This window comes from Hemitrygon akajei, chromosome 12 (assembly GCF_048418815.1).
Source record: "Hemitrygon akajei chromosome 12, sHemAka1.3, whole genome shotgun sequence".
Classification (NCBI taxonomy): domain Eukaryota; kingdom Metazoa; phylum Chordata; class Chondrichthyes; order Myliobatiformes; family Dasyatidae; genus Hemitrygon; species Hemitrygon akajei.
Genome location: NC_133135.1, coordinates 15,469,204 through 15,491,291, shown reverse-complemented (window position 1 = coordinate 15,491,291; position 22,088 = coordinate 15,469,204). Strand labels below are relative to the sequence as shown.

Sequence of the window (22,088 nt, the reverse complement as noted above, 5' to 3'; positions counted from 1 at the left end):
TGTGGCATGGTGATAGAGACAGATACATTAGGGCAGGGGTTCCCAGCCTGGGGTCCACGGATCCCACAGTTAATGGTCGAGGTCCATGGCATAAAAAAAGTTGGAAACATTTAAGAGACTCTTAGATATGTATACGAATAAACGAAACATGGAGGGCTTTGTGGGAGAGGTGTGTTAGATTGATTTTGGAGTAGGTTAAAAGGTTGGCTCAGATTTCTAGCTGAATGGCCTGTACTGTGCTGTATTGTTTTATGTTCTACTTTCTATATCTGTATTGAATACATGAATTTGCTCAGATTCAAAGAGCTGGGAACCTTGGTTTCAGCTCCCTGAAGTATAACCAGTACAGATCAGTGTAAAGCCTGGAGAATTAACAAATAGTCATTGAGGGTGAACTTTGCACAGGTATTCCCCCAATTGCTATAATCCTGGAATATCAATCATATATTGGAAAACTGAATTTGGATCATATTCTGATTTTCCCCCTTCTAACCCAGTCCCTGAAATGAAACCCAGTTAAGTGCTCAAATCTAGGCAATTTTAATTGCAAGCAACTTCATCATTCCTTTTGTAAAATTTCTGTGCATTTTCAAGATGTATTTGCTTCCTTTTCCTTCGTTGATACACAATGCAAAGACTGAGACCAATAAATTTACACAGAATAATTACAACTATTAATGGAATCCAACATTTCCATGATATATAAGTGGAACAACGTCCCTCAGCCGAAAACACAAAGGAAGATACCTTGGCTATGTTTGACAGCTCAGAAGATTGATTGCTCTGGTCATATGCACGCACAGCAAAGTAGATCACTGCCCCATTTCCCATGTTTGGCTTCTCAAAGTAAACAGTTAGTGTTTCTTTGGAGCCGTAAGGTTGCGGAATCATGATAGTCGTGTTAACTAGTTGAGCTTCGGTAAAATTATCTCGTAGTTGTAGCAGTTTGTCACTTGTTCTCACTTCATAATGAGATGCTAAAAAAGATAGAAGAAGATTGATTTTAATGTATTTTTATATACTCAGTGGCTACTTTATCAGGTATCGGGTATTCTTCATCAGCTAATCTGTACTCTTCATACAGCAACAACTTAATGCATAAAGGTATGCAAGCATGGTCAAGAGGTTCCATTGTTCAGACTAAACATCAGAATTGGGAGGAAATGTGATCAAAGTGACTTTGATCGTGGAATGATTGTTAGTGCCAGACAGAGTGGTTTGAGTCTCTCAAATACTCTAATTTCCTGCGATCTTCACACACAACAATCCCTAGAGTTTACAGAAAAACAAAAAAAGCTTTGAGTGAGTGGTACCTTTATGATGAGAAAGGTCAGAGAAGAAGGCCAGACTAGCTCAAGCTGACAGGAAGGCAACGGTAACTCAAATAACCATGTGTTACAACAGTGATGAGCATCTTTGAACACACAGCACATTGATCTTGAAATGGATGGGCTACAACAGCAGAAGATCACAAATATACACTCAGTGCCCATTTTAGTAGGTCCAGGAAATAGAGTGGTTGTGGAGAGGATGTTTCCTGTGGTGGGGGAGTCTAACATCAGAGGACACATCCTCAGAATAGAGGGGCGTCCTTTTAGAATGGAGAGGAGGAAGAATTTCTTTAGCCAATGAGTGGCGAATCTGTGGAATTCATTGCCACAGGCAGTTGTGAAGGCCAAGTCATTGGGTATTTTTAAGGCAGTGGTTGATAGATTCTTGTTTAGTCAGGGCATGAAGGGATATGGGGAGAAGGCAGGAAATTAGGGCTGAGAGGGAAAATGGATCAGCCATGATGAAATGGCGGAATTGGGAAATGAACGTGGTCAGGTGTCAGATCTCTCAGTGGGAGAGCATTTTGAGGATAGTGAAACAATATTTGTTATTATTGTTTCTTTTTTTTCTAAAAGCATCTCAAATCTCAATCCTACCAACAACTCTAACCCCAATTGTAACCCCAGCATCAACCCTAACCCTAATCCTAATCCTATCCCCAGTCCCAATCCTAACCTCAATACCAACCCTAACCTGAAATTTAACCATAGATTGTGATCTACCAAAGCAAAGGATAGGTTCAAACTTTAAAGAGTTTGATAGAGGAAATGAAGAAGATACTGCTTATCATAATAATAGTGTCAGTAACTGAAAACTCAAGTTTAGATTAATTGACAAAAGACTTAATAATGTGCGGTGTTAGTATTCTGGTGGGATGTGAAGAGGAAGAACTATAATGGGCACTCACAAACACAAGAAAATCTGCAGAGGCTGGAAATCCAAGTAACATATACAAAATGCTGAAGAAACACAGCAGGCCAGGTAGCATCTATGGAAATAAATAAACGATCGACGTTTCAGGCTGAGACCCTTCAGCATGGCTTCCTTTCGAGTCCTGATGAAGGGTCTTGGCCTGAAACATTGACTTTTTACTCTTTTCAATGGACACTGCCTGGCTTGCTGAGTTCCTCCAGCATTTTGTGCGTGTTGATTATAAGGGGAACTGCTGAGATCTGAAGAGAAGGTGGAAACAAGTTCAGCAGCAGCTTTCAAAAAGATTGGGATTGCAGAGCGATGAGAAAGATCAGAAACCAGTCAGATGAATGGATAGTCCTTGTACAATACAGACCAACAAGGCCCAGCTGGTTTTATATGTAGTTTCACAGATTCAATGATAAACTGGGAAAGAAAGAAAGAAAGAAGCTCTCATCATCTAAATAGTTAGCAATAGTTTCCAATGAAAGGACACATAAAAATTCAATTTTAGTGGAATGTGCATTATTAAACACAATAACGTAAATCTTACTATCTCACAACTTCTTTATTATGTACTCCATTACATCTTCATTGATCATAAAATTTTAGACATAGAAGCAGAATTAGGCCATTCAGCCCATCAAATCTGCTCCACCATTCCATCATGACCGCTTTATTATCCCTTTCAGTTCCATTCTCCTGTCTTCTCCCTGTAACCTTTCATGCCCTGACTAATCAATAACCCATCAACCTCTGCTTTATGTCTACCCGGCGATTTGGGCTCCACAGCCATTTGTGGCAATGAATTCCAGAGATTCACCACCTTCAAGCTAAAATAAGGCATGATGAAGACTTAGCATCAAATAACACTTAACAATGCTTATGCTAATGCTTATGCTTTATAGCTGCAGAGAAATGTGTGTGTGTGTGTGTCTGCCTGTTTGTCTGTGAGTGATACCTGTAACCAAACCTAAATCAAGAATGCAACTCCTTTAACCTAAGCCAACATTAAACTCAACATTGACTAAAAATTGACTTGAAAAACAGTTCCGTCATGGGAACTTGAAAAACAAACTGTGATCAGAACATTCTGTGAAAGGAGTCCTTTAGAATCAGAATCAGGTTTACTAGCATTGACATATATCTTGAAATTTGTTATTTTGCAGCAGCAATGCGGTGAATGGGGCCTCCAGGGAGGGGTAGCAGCTCAGGTGAAGGGGCTTGTCATATCCAGTCCAGGGCAGCTCAGTCACCTTTGGGTCCCACTGGACAGTGGCCACAGCTCGGTACACTGCTTCAACAGGTGGGCTATACCAGGTGAGGGTAGCCAGCAGTCTCATACACTGGTGAGATAGGAACATGCCTGTCCTAGCATGCAAAGTCAGCTCCAGTGGACTGGGTGGATGAGACCTACAGTGAGATCCAATGGCCAGGCAGGTGCTACTGTAACACTCCATGGAGAGCGAACGGCCTGACAAAGCACAGAAGACGTCATGGTCATCCTCTGCAACTACGGAAGACCCCAGTTTGTGACGCTTGTTTGTACCACTGGACCTGGACTTCTGAGGTCAAGCGAGTGGAACTGTCCAAGTAGAACAGTTTTTTCACTTTAAAAATTCTCCCGCACAGGTTTCCTGTCATCATTGGACACAATGGCCACCTACCACAGTGCAATGGAACTAGATTAGATGGATCTTGGCTGGCATGGAGGAGAAGGGCAGAATGGCCTATCTCCCTGTTGTACTGCTCTGTGACTTTAACTCTATAAAAAGGAATGTTTCAGAGCAACTTACAAGGGAACTGCAGACAGAACTGTTCACCTTTACGGATAGGAGCTGGCTATCCATGCAAGTGATCACAAGGTGATCTGTAATCAGAATTCGAGTTCAAAAAATACATGTGTCGTAACTACAGTAACTGTTTAGATCTGAAGCTTTGTAAGATTGTCAGAATGCAGACGTTGTGTCAGTGTGTAGTATTTTGTATCATACACTCAATGGGCAGAATGTACACACTCAGTGAGCACTTCATTAGGAACAGCTGTACTCCTGCTCATTAATGCAAACATCTAATCAGTCAATTGTGTGGCAGCAAGTCAATGCATAAAAGCATGCAGATAGAGTTAAGAAGTTCAGTTGTCATTCAGACCAAACATCAAAATGGGGAGGAAATGTGATCTAAGTGATTTTCACTGTGGAATGATTATTAGTGCCAGATGGATGATTTGAGTATCTCAGAAACTGCTGATCTCCAGGATTTTCACGCAAACCAGTCTCTAGAATTTACAGAGACTGCACATAATTCAAAAAGAATGAGTGGCAACTCTGTGAACAGAGATGCCTTGTTAATGAATGAGGTCAGATGAAACGGGCCCGACTAGTTCAAGCTGACAGTAGGTTAGATAGTCACACGACAATAGTGATGAGCAGACGAGCATTTCTAAACACACAACACATTGAACCTCGATGTGGATGGGCTACAGCAACAGAAGACCATGGACATACACTCAATGGCCACTTTATTAGGTACAGGAGGTAACTTAATAAAGTGGCCACTTAATGTTTAATTCTTTTGTAACTTCTTTCAATAGTTTATTTAATATGTATTGCTTTAAGGTCCCTTAAGATTGTATAGCTAGGAGTGGTTATGGGAACAAACTCCTGCTGCCTATTAAATGCTCCCAGTGGTGAGTGCCTCAAATAGTCTCTGACAACCAAGTCCAACTTCTGGCCTTCATGTGTGGCTTAGCTACCAAGCCCAGCGGGAGCATTTCTACAGACAGAAGGGGCAAAGGAGTGTTATTAGTGTCTTAAAACCAAGGAAATGGGGTTTGTCATGACAGCTCTGCTAGAAGAAGGAAAACTCTGATCTCAAACTTCCACTGCCTTGCAGCAATACCCACTCATGGGGAAGGCTTTGGGAGTAAACACTGAGGGAAATATCCAGAACTGGAGTCCCTAAGGCAGTGACATTGAGCTCAGTACTGACTGGCGACTCCTGCAACGTTTCTGGTATTAAACTGTATCTGCCGTTCCTTTGGGTTCATCAGATATATGGAGAGGGGGAGTTTCTTTTTATATGCATCTGTTAGTTTAGAGAGACCATGGATTTATGCCTTGGAAAGTTTCCAGGGCGCAGGCCTGGGCAGGGTTGTATGGGAGACTGACAGTTCCCCTTGCTTCAAGTCTCCCCTCTCCAGGCCACCGATGTTGTCCAAGTGAAGGGCAAGGGCTAATACAGCTCTGCACTGGTTTCGTCGCAGAGCAATGTGTGGCTAAGTGCCTTGCTCAAGGACACAACTCGCTGCCTTAGCTGAGGCTCAAACTAGCGACCTTCAGATTACTAGACCAATGCCTTAACCACTTGGCCACGTGCCAACACAGAGGGGGAGTTTGTAACATGGGTAACAACTGTCCAGGCTTGCGTATCTAAACCACTAGGATGCAATATCCATGGCCAACTCTGACCGACGGAGGCCCTCAGTCATAGTGCTTTATATTATAATATTCGTGTATCACTCTGTATCACTTTCGCCAATCACCTTTCCAGCTCTTAGCTTCATCCCACCCCCTCCGGTCTTCTATCATTTCACATTTCCCCCTCCCCCCACTACTTTCAAATCTCTTACTATCTTTCCTTTCGGTTAGTTCTGACGAAGGGTCTCAGCCTGAAACATCGACAGTGCTTCTCACTATAGATGCTGCCTGGCCTGCTGTGTTCCAACAGCATTTTGTGTGTGTTCGTGTATTAACAATGCTTTATATTATATTAGTTTTAATAACCTTCTAAAAATAACTCTGCATTGTCCCTTTGTGTTTTGACTTGATTTAATCCATGCAAATAGCATCAAATCAGGTATACAATATGTGACAGCTCTCTACATGTCCAAGCAGGTTGTCAAAGTTCAAACCCAGAAAGCAAAACTATTTTTAAGTAACTTCAGCCTAGCCAGAGTTACCTGAACCATGGTCATAGTCTCCTCCTGGTGCCGTCCATTCCAGATGAATGTTATTCTCAAGTAATGCTACTTGAAGGTCTGTAATTTTACTTGGTGGGAAGTCAATCGCGGGTGTGAAGGGAAGCGAAATTGATCCTCCTGCTTGAACCCTGTTGAAGTCTCCTATTTCGCTATTAAAATCTTCTTCAAAAACGTCAGGTTCTAATGAGTTTATTTGAATATTTCCTAAATGGAGAAAAGGATATGTATATTTATTTCCTAACTTTGTGGGTTTAAATGCCTTATAACTTTAAATTGATAGCTGTTGTTATTTCTGAGGACCGGTCCTGGGCTCAGCTTGTAAGTGCAGTTACGAAGAAAACATGGCACCACCTCAACTCCCTTAGCCGTTTGTGGAAATTCGGCATGACATATAAAGTTTTGACAAACTTTTATAGATGTGTAGGGCAGAGTATATTGACTGGTGGCATCACAGTCTGGTATGGAAACACCAGTGCCCTTGAATGGAAAATTCTACAAAGAGTGGTGGATATGGCCCAGTCCATCATGGGTAAATCCCTCCCAACCATTGAGCTCAGTTACATGAAACTCTGTAACAGGAAAGCAGCATCCATCATCAGGGACCCCCACCAGCCAGGACATTAGAATTAGAATCAGAATCAGGTTTAATATCATTAGCATATGTCATGAAATTTGTTAACTTCGCGACAACAGTACAATGCAATACATGATACTATAGAAAGATTGTGAAATACAGTAAATATATATCTATTAAATAGTTAAATAGGTAGTGCCAAAACAGAAATTAAAAAAAAGTAGTGAGGTAGTGTTCATGGGTTCAATGCCCATTCAGAATTGGAAGACAGAAAAGAAGCTGTTCATGAATTGTTGAGTGTGTGCCTTTAGGTTTTCCCTCCTTCCAGGTGGTAGCAATGAGAAGAGGACATGTCCTGGGTGCTGGAGGTCCTTAATGGTGGACTTCACCATCTTCGTGATGGACATACTCTCTTCTCACAGCTGCCATCAGAAAGAAGGTACACAAGCCTCAGGACTCACACTATCAGATTCAGGAACAGTTATAACCCATCAACCATCAGGCTTTTGAACCAAAGGGGATAACTTCACTCAGCTTCACTTGGCCCATCATTGAAATGTTCTCACAATCAATGGACTCTTCCATCTCATGTCCTTGATAATTATTTCTTATTTATTTATCAATCAATTAGTTAATTAATTAATGAATTATTTTTGTATTTGCAGAGTTTTTTGTCTTCTGCGCTCTGGTTGTGCTCCCTAGTTAGGCAGTGTTTCATTGATTCTGTGATGGTTTTATTCTATAGATTTATCGAGTATACCCACTAGAAAATGAATCTCAGGATTGTATATGGTGATGCATACTTAAATAATAAAAGTTACTTTGAACTTTGATAATTAGAATCAGAATCAGATTTAATATCATTGACTTACATGTTGAGAAATATGTTGTGTTGCAGCAGCATAACAATGCAAAGGTGTAAAATTACTATAAATAACAAAAATAAATGTGGAAACCATAGAAAGAGTGAAGAGGAGATTTACCAGGTTGTTGCCTGGATTGGGGAGCATGCCTTATGAAAATAGATTGAGCGAATTCAACCTGTTTTCCTTGGAGCGATGGAGGATGAGAGATGACCTGATAGAGCTGTATAAGATGATGAGAGGCATTGATCATGTGGATAGTCCGAGGCTTTTTCCCAGGGCTGGAATGGCTAGCACTAGAGGGCACAGTTTTAAGGTGCTTGGAAGTAGGTACAGCGGAGATGTTAGGGGTAAGTTTTTTAAACAGAGAGTGGTGAGTGCATGGAATGGGCTGCCGGTGGTAGTGGTGGAGGTGGAAACGATAGGGTCTTTTAAGAGACTCATGGACAGGTACATGGAGATCAGAGCTAACAGAGGGCTATAGGTAACCCTGTGTAATTACTAAGGTAATGTCATGTTTGGCACAGCTTTGTGGGCCAAAGGGCCTGTATTGTGCTGTAGATTTTCTATGTTTCTATGTTTCTAAAGTAAAAGTGCAAAGAAATGGAATAATGAGGTAGTGTTCATGGACAGTTCAGTGATCTTATGACAGAGGGAAAGAAGCTTTTCCTCAATCATTGAGTGTGGATCTTCATGCTCCTATGCCTCCACCCAGATGGTAATAACACGAAGAGAGCTTGTTCTGAATCATGTGGGTCCTTAATGATGGATACCTCCTCTTGAGACAGCACCTCTCAAAGATGTACTGGATAGTGGGGAGCATATGCCTAAGACAGAGCCGGCTGAGTCTACAACCCTTTGTAACCTCTTGCAATCTCATACATCAGCAATGCATTTTCCATCCAGACAACTGATTGAGTAATTCTCTGAGAAAGCAAGCCAGGTAATGAGACCAGGGAATTTCCTGGAGGCCAAACATTTTAATTCCCATTCTGACATTTCATTCCATGGCTTCCTATTGTGCCAAACGAGGCCATGCTCAGGGTGGAATAGCAACACCTTGTATTCCATCTGGGTACCCTCCAACCAGTTAGGATGAATATCAATTTCTCCTAATTAAAAAAATCCCCCCTTCTTTCATTCCCCTCTCTGTACTTTTACCTCTTTTTACCTACTTATCGCTTTCCCCTGGGTCCCCTCCTCCTTCTCTTTCCCCTATGGTCCCTTTCCACTCCTATCAGATTCCATCTTCTCCAACACTTTACCTTTCTTACCCACCTGGGTTTACCTACCACCATCGAGGATATTTCCTTCTGTTCCCCCACCTTTTTATTCTGGTGCCTTTTCAGTCCCAAAGAAAGGTTTTGGCCCAAAATGTTGACTTTTTATTCATTTCTATAACTGCTGCTTGACCTGCTGAATTATTTCAGCATTTGGTGTGTGTTGCTCTGGATTCCAGCATCTGCAGATTTTCTCATGTTTATGAATTTAATTAATTTTTAGTATGTGTAACTCTCCTAGAGCCTGTCATAGAGTTATAGAGAAGTACAGCACAGAAAGGGTCCTTCAATGCAACTAGTCCATCCCGAAAACCACTTAAGCTGCTTACTCCCAACAACCTACACCGGGCCCACAGCCCTCCATACCCCTGCTATCCATGTACTTACCCAAACTTTTCTTAAACATTGAAATCGAGTTCACATGGGCCACTTGTGCTGGCAGCTCATTCTACACCCTCACAACCCTCTGAGAGAAGAGGTTTCCCCTCATGTTCCACTTAAACTTCTCACCTTCCATCCTAAAGCCATGACCTCTGATTGTAGTTCCATGCAACCTCAGTGGAAAAAGCCTGTTTGTATTTACCCTATCTATACCCCTCATCATTTTGTATACCTCTACTAAGTCTCCTCTCAGCCTTCTGTGTTCTAAAGAATAAAGTCCTAAACTATTCAATCTCTCCTTATAACTCAGGTCCTCAAGACCCGGCAACATCTTTTTAAAATTTCTCTGTATTCCTTCAACCTTGTTTACATCTTTCCTGGAAGTAGTGACCAAAACTGCACACAATACTCCAAATTAGGCCTCACTTAATCGTAAATGACTTCAACGTCACATCCCACCTCCTGTACTCAAAACATTGGCCTTCATAAATCAATGTGCAAAAAGCATTCTTTATGACCCTATCTACCTGTGACCTGTATTCCCTCATTTCTTTGTTCTACCACACTCCTCAGTACACTACATTTCACTGTGTTGATCTACTCTGGATGGTCCTACCAAAGTGTAAAACCTTGCACACGTCTGCAGTAAGTTCCATCTGCCATTTTTCAGCCAATTTTACTGGCTGGTGCAGATCTCTCTGCAACCCTTGATACCCTTCCTCACTGACCACTGCTCCCCCAATCTTGATGTCATGCACAAATTTCCTGATCCAGTTAGCCACATTATCATCCAGATCATTGGTATAGATAACAAACAACAAAGGAACCAACACCAATCCCTGTGGCACACCACTAGTCACAGAACTCCAGTCAGAGAGGCAACCCTCTACTACCACTCTCTGGCTTCTCCCACAAAGCCAATGTCTGAATGTCAAGCGACTGAATGTTCTTGACCAGCCTCCTATGCGGGACCTTGTCAAATGCTTTTCTAAAGTCCATGTGGACACATCCACTGCCTTGCATTCATCCACTTTCCTGGTGACTTCCTCAAAAAACTCTATAAGATTGGTTAGACATGACCAACCATTCACAAAACCATGCGAACTATCCTCAATCGGTTTATGTTTATCCAAATACTTTTATATCCAGTCCTTTAGAATACCGCCAATAACTTCCCCACAACTGATGTTAGACTCACTGGCCTATAATTTCCTGGTTTACGTTTAGAGACTTTAGTAAACATTGGAACAACATTGGCTATCCTCCAATCTGCTGATTCCTCTCCTGTCACTAAGGACGTTTTAAATACCTCTGCTCCTTGCACTAACAGCACTTTGTGCATTACTGTGATATTCTGGTGCTGCTGCAACTTATTTTCTGCTACTTATCTATTTAATACTGTTTTTCTATTACTGTCTTGTTTTTATCTACCAGTTTATTTAATTGCCTGAGAGGAAGCCAAACAGCGTTTCATTGTATCTATGTATAATGACAATAAAGATCATTCATTCATTCATTCATGCTAAGGCCCCAGCAATTTCTGCACACCTCCTGTTGGTTCCAAGGGAACTCCTTGTCAGGCCCTGGGGACTTAACCATCCTGATCTGCTTCAGGGTAGCAAACACATCCTCCTCAGTAATCTATGCAGGGTCCATGAAGTTGATGCCACTTTGCTTCACTGCTTTGGACTTCGTATCCATAGAGGAGATGGGAACCAAGATGATGGAGCTGAGGATGAGCCAGTATGTTTACAGGTAGATGATGGATGTAACATGAATGTAGGGAAGGAGAAACCAATGATTAGGTACAAATGCAGACAAAGCAAAGAGTTAAGTTGTACCACAGAGGGATAATTCAAAAGGGTGAAGAATTTGCGTAGCATTCGGAATAAGGTGGACGAACCAGTGGTGTAATTAGAGATTGGCTGGCATAACGTTGTGGGCATCTGAGCTGTGGGTGATAAAGGGAATAGTTAGAAGATTAACATCAAAAGATAGACTTTGTATTGAAAGGACAGGCAGGAAGGCATAGATGTTGGTGTGGCTCTGTTGGTAAGAGTCGGAATTACATCTTTAGAAAGAGTTGACAGAGAGTCATAGAATGTTGAACCTTTTTAAGTGGAGTTAAGAAACTGCAAAGGTCAAAAATTCATTATGGGAATCATATATGCCTCCGATTAGTAGCCAAGGTGTAGGGTTAAGATTGCAAAGGGAGCTCGAAAAGGCATATAATAAGGGCAATGAAACAATTGTAATGGGTGTCTTCAATATGCAGGGGGATTGGGAAAATCCGGTTGGTGTTGGATCGCAGGAGAGGGATCCTGTCGAATACCTATGAGATAGCTTTTTAGAATGGCTTGTTCTTGAGCCTACTAGGGGAAAGGCTTTCTTAGATTGGGTGTTATGTGATTACCCAGATCTGATTAGAGATCTTAAAATAAAGGAACCCTTAGGAGATAGTGGTTATAATATGATTGAATTCATACTGCAAATTGAGAGGGAGAACCACACATCAGATGTATCCATATTGCAATGGAATAAAAGAAATTACAGAGGCATGAGAGAGGATCTTGCCCAGGTGGATTGGAGGAGGATACTGGTGGGGATGACAGCAGAGCAGAGATGTCTGATGTTTCTGAGAATAGTTCACAAGGCTGCTGAAGTTTCTGGGAATAGTTCACAAAGCGCTGGATGTGTCCCATAGAAGAAGTTGTTCTCAAATGGCAGGGCTAGGCAACCACGGCTGACAAGAGAAGTTTAAGACTGCATCAAAACCAAGGAAAGGGCATATAAGGTTGCAAAATTGAGTGGGAAGTTGGATGATTGGGAATCTTTTCAAACCTAACAAAAGGCAACTAAAAAAGCTGTAAGAAGGGAAAAGATGAAATTTGAGGGCAAGCCAGCCAATAATATAAAACAGAGTACTAAAAGTATTTCTGTTACATAAAGAGTAAAAGGGAGCTGAGAGTTGATATTGGACTACTGGAAAATGGTGCTGTTAAGGTAGTAATGGGGGACAAAGAAATGGCAGATGAACTTCATAGCTACTTTGTATCACTCTTCATTGTGGAAGACACCAGTAGTGTGTCAATGGTCTATGAGTGTCAGGGAGCAGGACAGAGTGCCATTGCTATTAGAAAGGAAAAAAATTCACGGCAAACTCAAAGTCTTAATGTGGATAAGATACCTGGACCAGGTGGACTACAGCCCAGAGTCCTGAGAGAGGTTGCCGAAGAGATAACAGATGCATTGGTCATGATCTTTTAAACATTATTTGATTCTGGCATGGTTCCAGAGGAATGGAAGATTGTAAATGTCACTCCACTCTTTAAGAAAGAAGAATGACAAAAGAAAGGAAATTATAGGCCAGTTACACTAACCTCAGTGGCTAGGAAAGTGTGGGGATCTATTACTAAGGATGAGATTTCGGGTACTTGGAGACTAATGATAAAATAAATCAAAGTCAGCATGGGTTCTGTCAAAGGAAATGATGTCTGACAAATCTGTTAGAGTTCTTTGAAGAAGTAACAAGTAGGGTGAACAAAGGAGAGGAAGTGAATGTTATTTACTTGGACTTACAGAAGGCATTTGATAAGGTGTCACACATGAGTCTACTTAACAAGATAAAATCCTATGGTATTACAGGAAAGATATTGGCATGAATAGAGGAATGGCTGACAGGCAGGAGGCAGCGAGTGGGAATAAAGAGGGCCTTTTCTGGTTGGCTGCCAGTAGGTAGTGCTGTTCTTCAGAGGTTGGTATTGGGGCTGCTACTTTTCACATTATTTGTCAATGATTTGGATAATGGAACTGATGACTTTGTGGTAAAGTTTGCAGATGAGCTGCCAGATGAAGTGGTAAATGCGGGCTCACTTTTAAAATTTTAAAAAAACTTGGATAGGTATATGGATGAGAGGAGTATGGAGGGATATGGTCCAGGTGCAGGCTAGTGAGACTAGGCAGAAAAATGGTTCAGCATAGCCAAGAAGAGCCAAAAGGCCTGTTCCTGTGCTGTAATGTTCTATGGTTCTATGGTTCTGTACAATGTACTGTGAACGTTAATCAAAATGGCTTCTTTGTTTTGTTAAGAGTAGGAATGCTTCTTTGTATGATAAGTGCTTTCTCTCGCAGTTGTTTAGCTTTAGACTTGCTGATATCGGGATTGTATTCATTGTATGCAGTCGATGCATTCGGAGGAAGACTGTGCCAGCGTCGGCGGTTCCACTGTCGCACTTGCAGAGTGTGGAACCTCTGGACCTGGTGTATATGAATTTCCTGTCGATTGAGCCTGACACCAGCAACATCGCGAATGTCTTAATTATCACCGATCATTACACTCATTATGCTCAGGCAGTTTCCACTAAGGATCAGAGGGCGACGACAGTGGTGAAGGTGTTATGGGAGAAGTATTTTGTTCATTATGGCCTTCCCAGAAGGATCCATAGTGATCAGGGGCGGGACTTTGAGAGCCGGCTTATCCATGAATTACTGAGTATGCTTGGGTTTGAGAAATCCCGGACGAGCCCCCACAAATGTAACACTTACCCAACAGGCTGGTATATGTCTAGGGGAAAAGCAGATCCAGCCACTCACCAACCCCACCTCCAGTACACGCAGGTGCTGTGAGAATCGAGTTTATGCCGCGCGCACACACACCATATCAAACTCACACCAGATACCGTTATGGAATACACTTTAAAGATTTTACTAAAACTAAAAGAGTGCTATGCAATACAATATATATGAAGGAAAAGAAAATAAAGTAAAAGGCGCCAACTTATCAAAGTTCAGTCAGTTTAGTGCACATCGTTGGGGCTCAACCATCGACCCATTTGACCCCTCGTCACTTTCCTCCGACCTCCACATTCTTGCACCTGGGGCCACCCTAGTGGTCGACCGAGCAGTGCAGTGCACGTCCACCTTCCTCCTCCTCATATATCGGACACATACTTTAAATAGTGCTTTCTGAGAAATTCACCCACTTCAACCCCAAAACACAAGTCAATGGGCAACCCCTTCTTCGAATACCGCTCGAAACACTGGATGCACTGAGACTCGGGTCATTATTCTGAGCAGCTGCCACTTCCCCCGGACTCAATTCTGGCAACTGTTTAGTCTGCAGTGCGGTCAGGTCACAGTAAGCTAGGGGTATGGCATCGTCAGAAACCCTCAAATGGTCTACGGCTCGCTCCACTCAGGCAGGCCAACGCGTCCTCGACCCTTGGGACGGTATATTGACCAGGGACAGTTCGCCGATTCAGAGTCCTATAGTCAACACACATGCACACCCTCCCATTCTTCTTCCATGCCACCACTATTGGGGACGCATAGGGACTTCGGGACTCAGCTATGATTCCAGCTTCCTTCAACTTGCACAAGTGCTGCCGCATATCTTCAACATCTGCCGAAGCCAGCCACTGGGATCTCTCCACGAGCCTCTGGAAGGTGGCTGGGGTCCCTGATATGCCTTGGGGCATTTGTTCAAACTGAAAGAACCCCAGCGGGCAGATAAAGGCCGTCTTCTCTTTATCACCGTCACTCATCGGGATCTGGTAACTTGTGCTTACCGGGGAGTCCCAGATTTCGTAAAAGGACCCGGTCGCCCAGCAATAATTGAGCAAACTTCCTCTATCCGAATTGGTATCCATTCCCGGGTTAAGTGAGATCTTGGCGATCTCAGAGAAGTAGGCGCCCCACGGAGCAGTTGACATATGTGGTGCCAGGAGAACTCCAACTTGTGAGTGGGATAGTTTCTCTCAGGTGGCGACAAGCTTCGGCTGACAAGGCCCATTCACATCCTCAGGTTTCACCCGGTAAACTGGTAGATTCGGCATCTGGCTCTCTATTACATAGGGGGTGGCCGCCCATGGGCTGGACCCGGAGTGTAAGCGAGGTTGCCCATTGACTTGTGTTTTGGAGTTGAAGTGGGTGAATTACCCGGAAAGCCCTATTTAAAGTATGTGTCCGATATATGAGGAGGAGGAAGGTGGACGTGCGCTGCACTGCTCGGTCAACCACTAGGGTGGTCCCAGGTGCGAGGACGTGGAGGTCGGAGGAAAGTGACGAGGGGTTGAATGGTTCGATGGTTGAGCTCCAACGATGTGCACTAAACTGACTGAACTTTGATAAGTTGGCGCCTTTTACTTTATTTTCTTTTCCTTCATATATATTGTATTGCATAGCACTCTTTTAGTTTTAGTAAAATCTTTAAAGTGTATTCCATAACGGTATCTGGTGTGAGTTTGATATGGTGTGTGTGCACGCGGCATAAACTTGATTCTCACAGCACCTGCGTGTACGGGAGGTGGGGTTGGTGAGTGGCTGGATCTCCTTTTCCCCTAGACATATACCAGCCTGTTGGGTAAGTGTTACAGTTCTATGATATGAAGATAGGTGGAGGGGTATGTAGTGCTGAGTGCAATGTGATTTTCATCAGTACTTAGACAATTTGGAAGAATGGGCAAAAAGAGGCAGTTTGGAAAATGTATAATAATGCATTTTGGTAAAAGGAGCAATAGTGTGAACTATTACCTAAATGGGGAGAAGGTTCAAATCTTAGAGGTGCAGAGGAACTTATGTTTCCTTGTGTAAGACTCCTACACAGTCTGTGATAAAGAAGGCAAATACAATGTTGGCATTTATTTCAAGAGGAATAGTATATAAAAAACAAGGAGATAATGCTGAGGCTTTATAAGACACTAGTCAGTTTGCAATTGGAGTATTTTCAACCGTTTTGTGCACCATATCCCAGAAAGGATATGTTGTCATTGGAGGGAGCACAGAGGAGGTTCATGAGGATGATTCTGAGAATGAAGGTGTTAACATTTAAGGAGCGTTTGGCAGATTTGTGCCTGTACTCACTGGAATATAGAAGAATGCAGGGCAAGTGCATTGATATCTACTGAATGTTTAAAGGACTAGATAAAGTAGATGTGGAGAGGATGTTTCCTATGGTGGGGATGTCCAGAACTAGAGGGCACAGCCTCAAATTTGATGGGTGACCTTTCAGGACAGAGGAAAGGAGGAAATTTTTAATCAGAGGGTAGTGAATCTGTGGAATGCTCTGCCACAGACTGCTGTGGAGGCCAAGTCTGTAGGTATATTTAAGGTGGAAGTTGATAGTTTCCGGATAGTCAGAGTGTCAAAGGATATGGTGAGAAGGCAGGCATATGGGGTTGATTGGGATCTGGGATCAGCCATGATGGAATGGCAGAGCAGACTTGATGGTCAGAATGGCGTAATTATGGTCTTATGGCCTTATGTATTTGTCTCCCAAGCAAATACTGATACAAAGAATGCATTTAAGATCTCCCCATCTGTTTTGGCTCCATACATGGATTACCATTCTGCTATTCTGGAGGACCAATTTTGTCTTGAACAATCCTTTTGTTCTTAATATACCTGTAGAATCCTTTAGGATTCTCCTTCATCTTGTCTGCTAAAGCAACTTCATGCCTTCTTTCAGCCTTCCTGATTTATTTCTGAAGTGTCTTCTTACATCTTTTGTACTCCATAAGCACCTCATTTGTTCCTAAACAAGAGTAAGTCTGCAGATGCTGGAAATCCAAGCAAGACACATAACATGCTGGAGGAACTCAGCAGGCCAAGCATCATCTATGGTAAAAAATACTTTTTTCCGTAGATGCTTCCTGGCCTGATGAGTTCCTCTAACATGTTGTGTCATTTGTTCCTACTTGCCAATACTTACTAAGCACCTCCTTTTTTTCTCTTAACCAGGTCCTCAGTATCTCTTGAAAACCAAGGTTCCCCATACTTATTATTTTTAACTTAAATTCTGACAGGCACATATAAGTTTTGTACAATCAAAATTTCAGTTTTGAAGTCCTTCCATTTTCCAAGTACACATTTGCCAGACACCAGCCTGTCTCAATCCAAACTTGAGGAAATCTGCAGATGCTGGAAATTCAAGCAACACACACAAAATGCTGGTGGAACACAGCAGGCCACGCAGCATCTATAGGGTCCTGACAAAGGGTCTCGGCCCGAAACGTCGACAGCGCTTCTCCCTATAAATGCTGCCTGGTCTGCTGTGTTCCACCAGCATTTTGTGTGTGTTGTTTCAATCCAAACTTGCTGCATTATTTCTGCTGCCATGAAAATTGGCCTTTCCTCAATTTAGAATCTCAACTCACAGATCAGGCCCATCTCTTTGTATATTTACTTTGAAACTAATAGTATTGTGGTCACTGGATGCAAAGTGTTCCCTTACACAAATTTCTGTCACCTGCCCAGTCTCATTCCCTAATAACAGATCTAGTATTGTATGGCTCACGTTGGGATGTCTACGTACTGATGAATCAAACTTTTCTGAACACAAACTCTATCCCACCTAGCCCTTTTACAGTATGGGATTCCCAGTCAATATACTGAAAGTTCAGCAACACACACAAAATGCTGGTGGAACACAGCAGTCCAGACAGCATCTATAGGGAGAAGCACTGTCAACGTTTCCAGCCAAGACCACAAAGGGTCTCGGCCGGAAACGTCGACAGTGCTTCTCCCTATAGATGCTGCTTGCCCTGCTGTGTTCCACCAGCATTTTGTGTGTGTTGCTTGAATTTCCAGTATCTGCAGATTTCCTCGTGTTTGCTACTGAAAGTTAAAATCACTTTCAATAACAACCTTATGTTTCTTGCAGCAGGCTGTGATTTTATTTTACAAATTTGTTCCTCTAAATCCTTAGGAATGTTGGGTGATCTGTCACTTACTGGATTAAAAACATGTGTGTGATGTTGTAGAAAAGCACAATTTTTGACATTCACCACAGCATTATTACCATAGAAAAGAAAATTATTTCTTAATTTTCTTTTCTATGGAAATATTCCTGTGGTGAATGTCAAAAATTGTACTACTTCAAGAACATCAAAACGTATGCTTTAAATTCAACTAGTTGGCTTTGTTCCTGCATTATAGACTGTTAGTCATGGGAAAACTGAAGTCAGTCTTGGTTAACTGGACCCAATTGCAATTTCCAATAGTGCATTTCTGAGCAGTTTTGGCAGATCAGCGATTCTATTGTGTGGAGTTCTGGTCCCTACCTACCGGAAAGATATCAATAAAATTGAAAGTGTACCAAGAAAACTTGCAAGGATATTTCCAGGAATTGAGGACGTGACTTATAGGGAAAGGTTGAATAGGTCATGACTTTTTTTTCCCTGGAGTGTAGGAGAATGAGGGGAGATTTGATAGAGATATATAAAGTTATGAGAGGTTTAGACAGGGTAAGTGATAAGTGTGATAGGTGAAATGTTTTAGGGGAACCAGAGGGGGAACTTCTTCACTCAGAGGTTACTGTGAGTGTGGAACAAGCTGCCATGGGAAGTGATGGAGGCAGATTTGAATGCAACATTTAAGAGAAGTTTGGATAAGTACATGGATGGGAAGGTTATAGAGGGTTATAGTTCGGTGCAAGTCGATGGGACTTGGCAGAATAACAGTTTCCTCTTGCAGGGGAAATTTCTCCTTATCTCGGTTATAAAGGGATTTCCCTTTAGTCTATAGAGGAAGCAATGGGACTAAAAGCCAGAGTCCTCATGGATTGATGACCAATACAAGGGAATGAAAGTGAAGATAGTGGATACACTAGTTATTACTTTATAAACTCTGGATAGTGTGATGTACAGCATGGTATGAATAAGGGAATGAGAGATAAACATAACAAGATAACACAATAACTGTGAGAACAACACACACAAAATGCTGGAGGAACTTAGCAATTCAGACAGCATCCGTGGAGGGGAATAAACAGTTGATGTTTTGAGCCGAGACCCTTCATCAAGACTGGAGAAAATGTCACCTGCCAGTATGTATACTTTCCCTCCACTCCACCATCTTATTCTAGCTTCTGTCCACTTATTTTCCTGTCCTGATGAAGCGTCTTGGCCAGAATCATTGACTGTTTATTTGCCTTCGTAGATGCTGCCTGACCTGCTGAGTTCCTCCAGCATTTTGTGTGCGTTGCTGAAGATTTCCAGCATCTGCAGAATCTCTTGCATTTACAATAACTGAGAGAGACTGTAATTGATATACATGCTGGGCAGTTGAAATTTGTTGTAAAAATGCTGAAGATGAGTTTTTAGAATGTATGTAAGATGAATTTCTAGAATATTCAATTGAGTAGCTGGGGGGTTCGGGGAGGCCATAATCTATTTTAGTTAAGTCATAAGATCATAAGATATAGGAGAAGAATTTCTACAGATGTACCGTGGAGAGCTTTCTAGTTGGCTGCATCACCGTCTGGTACGAGGGAGCCATTGCACAGGATTGACAGGAGCTGCAGAAAGGTGTAAACTCAGTTATCTCCATATGGCCACTAGCCTCCATAGCATCCAGGACATCTTCCAAGAGCGATGCCTCAAAAATGTGGCATCCATCTTTAAGGACCCCCATCACCCAGATCATGCTACCATCAGGATGGAGGTACAGAGGTACAGAAGCCTGAAGGCACATACTCAGTGATTCAGGAACAGTTTCTTCCTGTCTGCCATCTGATTTCTGAATGGATCTTGAACCCAGAAACACCACTACTTTTTTGCACTAATTATTTAATTTAACTATTTTATTTATACATATACTTACTGCAATTCACAGTTTTTATTATTATATATAAAAAATATACTGCTACTGCAAAACAACAAATTCCACGATATTGCTGCTGATATTAAACCTGATTCTGATTCTAAAATATATTATTTTTATGCCACGTGATGGCATATCACATATCACATTCTGGGGAGAATGTGGCGGGAATTGAAACTCGATCGCTAGTGCTGTAAAGCATCGTGCTAGCCGTTATGCTACTGTGTTGCCCATGGCAACTGAGGTTGGCAAATGTCCTATTTCTGTGCTTGCTGATGACATAACTCACAGCAGAAAGGTGAGTGGTGATGAAGACTGAAAGAGGCTGAGGGGGATATAAACATGCTGAGTGATTGGGCAGCAACACCTCAAGTGGAGTATTGAGTGGAAAAATGTGAGTGGAAAGGCAGAACCTTTCTTAAGTTGCTGGCAGATTAGGAAATATTGCTGTTCAAGTTAACCTAAGTACCGTAGTCACAAGACACAAAGCAATAACGTGCAGATGCAACTTTAATAAAACAGTACAAACCAGGAATAGGCCCTTTAGCTCACAGTTGGGAAGGAAATTGATATATTGGCAAGGGATGTTAAATACAGTATTCAATTCCCACTATTGTCTGTAAGGAGTTTGTGCGTTTTCCCTGTGACTATGTGGGTTACCTCCAGGTGCTCTGGTATCTTCCCACATTTCAAAGATGTACAGGTTAGGGTTAAATTGAGGTCATACTAGGTTCGCGGCAGAACAATGGCAATAGACTCCCTCCAGCACAATCCTTAGACTGTGTTGGTCAATAACACTAAGGATGCATTTCAATGTATGTTTCGATGCACATGTGGCAAATAGAGCTGACCTTTAGTCTTTTATTGTGATTATATTAGTTCTGATGATACTATTCCTGGAGCATTTTGTACAATTTCGGTCTGAAGAGCAGGGAAAAAAAATATTTGCTTTTGGGGCTGAGTGGTGAAGATTCAGCAAAATAACATGATTTCTGATCTACTGTGCAATCAGAGCCTGAGCAGGCTAGGCCACTATTCCCTCAGGTTTAGAAAAAAATCAGAGGGGACAACAAAGGAGATGTAAAGTACTTTAAGAGACATTTAGATAAGCACAATAATCTGATGAAAGTGGAGGAATATGGACATTGTGTGGGCAGCAGAGATTAATTTGGTGAGCCATTTGATTACTAATTGAATTGGCTTGACATAACGTTGTGGGCCAAAAGCCCTGTTACTGTGCTGTACTGTTTTATGTTCCATGTTCCTCTGTCCTAGAATGCGGAATCATGGTCTCCAAATAAAGGATAAAGTCTTTAGGACTGAATTGTGTAGAAATTCCTTTACTCAAAGGCAGGTCACTTATTGGAGTTCTATTCTTGGGAAGTCAGTTATTGGTTGTATTTAAAACTGTAATCATTTACTTCAGTTTATTAAGGGTATCACATGATATGGTAATTGAGAAGAAAATGTTGCTTGAGGTGGAAGATCTTGTTAATTGGTGGAGTAGGCTCCACTTCTCCTAGTTCTCCTCTTTCTTGGGTTCTTAGGTTCAAGAGCCTCCAAGAGGACCAAAACCTTGTTGTGGCTTGAAGGCTTGCGTGCTTTAATAACCCAGAGAGCTGTATTGGCTGCTCTCATGGCTCTTAGTCGGGTCACTCATGCCAAAAAGGTCAAGGGGTAGAGGACAGACTAAGAGTAGTCCACTGGTCCTCCAGTTTTGTGGATTCAACTCAGCCCTGACTAGTAAAACAGAACTGGAGTTATCCGGAGTTCAATCCAGATAAGTGTGAGGTGATGCATTTTGGAAGGACAAACTAGAAGTGCGGAGCACACTCGATGGGCCGAATGGCCGACTTCTGCTCCTTTGTCCTATGGACTGCGCACAGGATTAATGGTCAGTTACTTAAGAGTGTGGATGAACAAAGGGACCTTGGGGTTCAAATCCATACATCCCTCAAGGTCACTGCGCAGGATGGTAGGGTAGTTAAAAAGGCCTATGGGATGCTAGGCTTCATTAACAGGGGGATTGAGTTCAAAAGTAGAGAGGTCATGTTGCAACTCTACAAATCTCTGGTGAGACCGCACTTAGAGTATTGTGTTCAATTCTGGTCATCTCATTATAGGAAGGATGTGGAAAATATGGAGAGGGTGCAGAGGGGATTTAC

The 22,088-nt window shown here is 42.2% G+C and overlaps 1 protein-coding gene across 1 annotated transcript in view; it reads right to left on the bottom strand.

Annotated features, from left to right (window-relative positions):
- Positions 1-476: 476 nt before the first annotated feature.
- Positions 477-22,088, bottom strand: part of LOC140737433 (calcium-activated chloride channel regulator 1-like) — a 65,574-nt gene continuing 43,962 nt past the window's right edge. Inside the window, exons 13-14 of the mRNA XM_073063919.1 lie at positions 6,206-6,430; positions 477-977 (exon numbers count right to left, since the gene is read on the bottom strand). Coding sequence (XP_072920020.1) covers positions 541-977; positions 6,206-6,430 — 662 coding nt within the window. The 3' untranslated portion in view covers positions 477-540. The remainder of the gene's footprint in view (positions 978-6,205; positions 6,431-22,088) is intronic.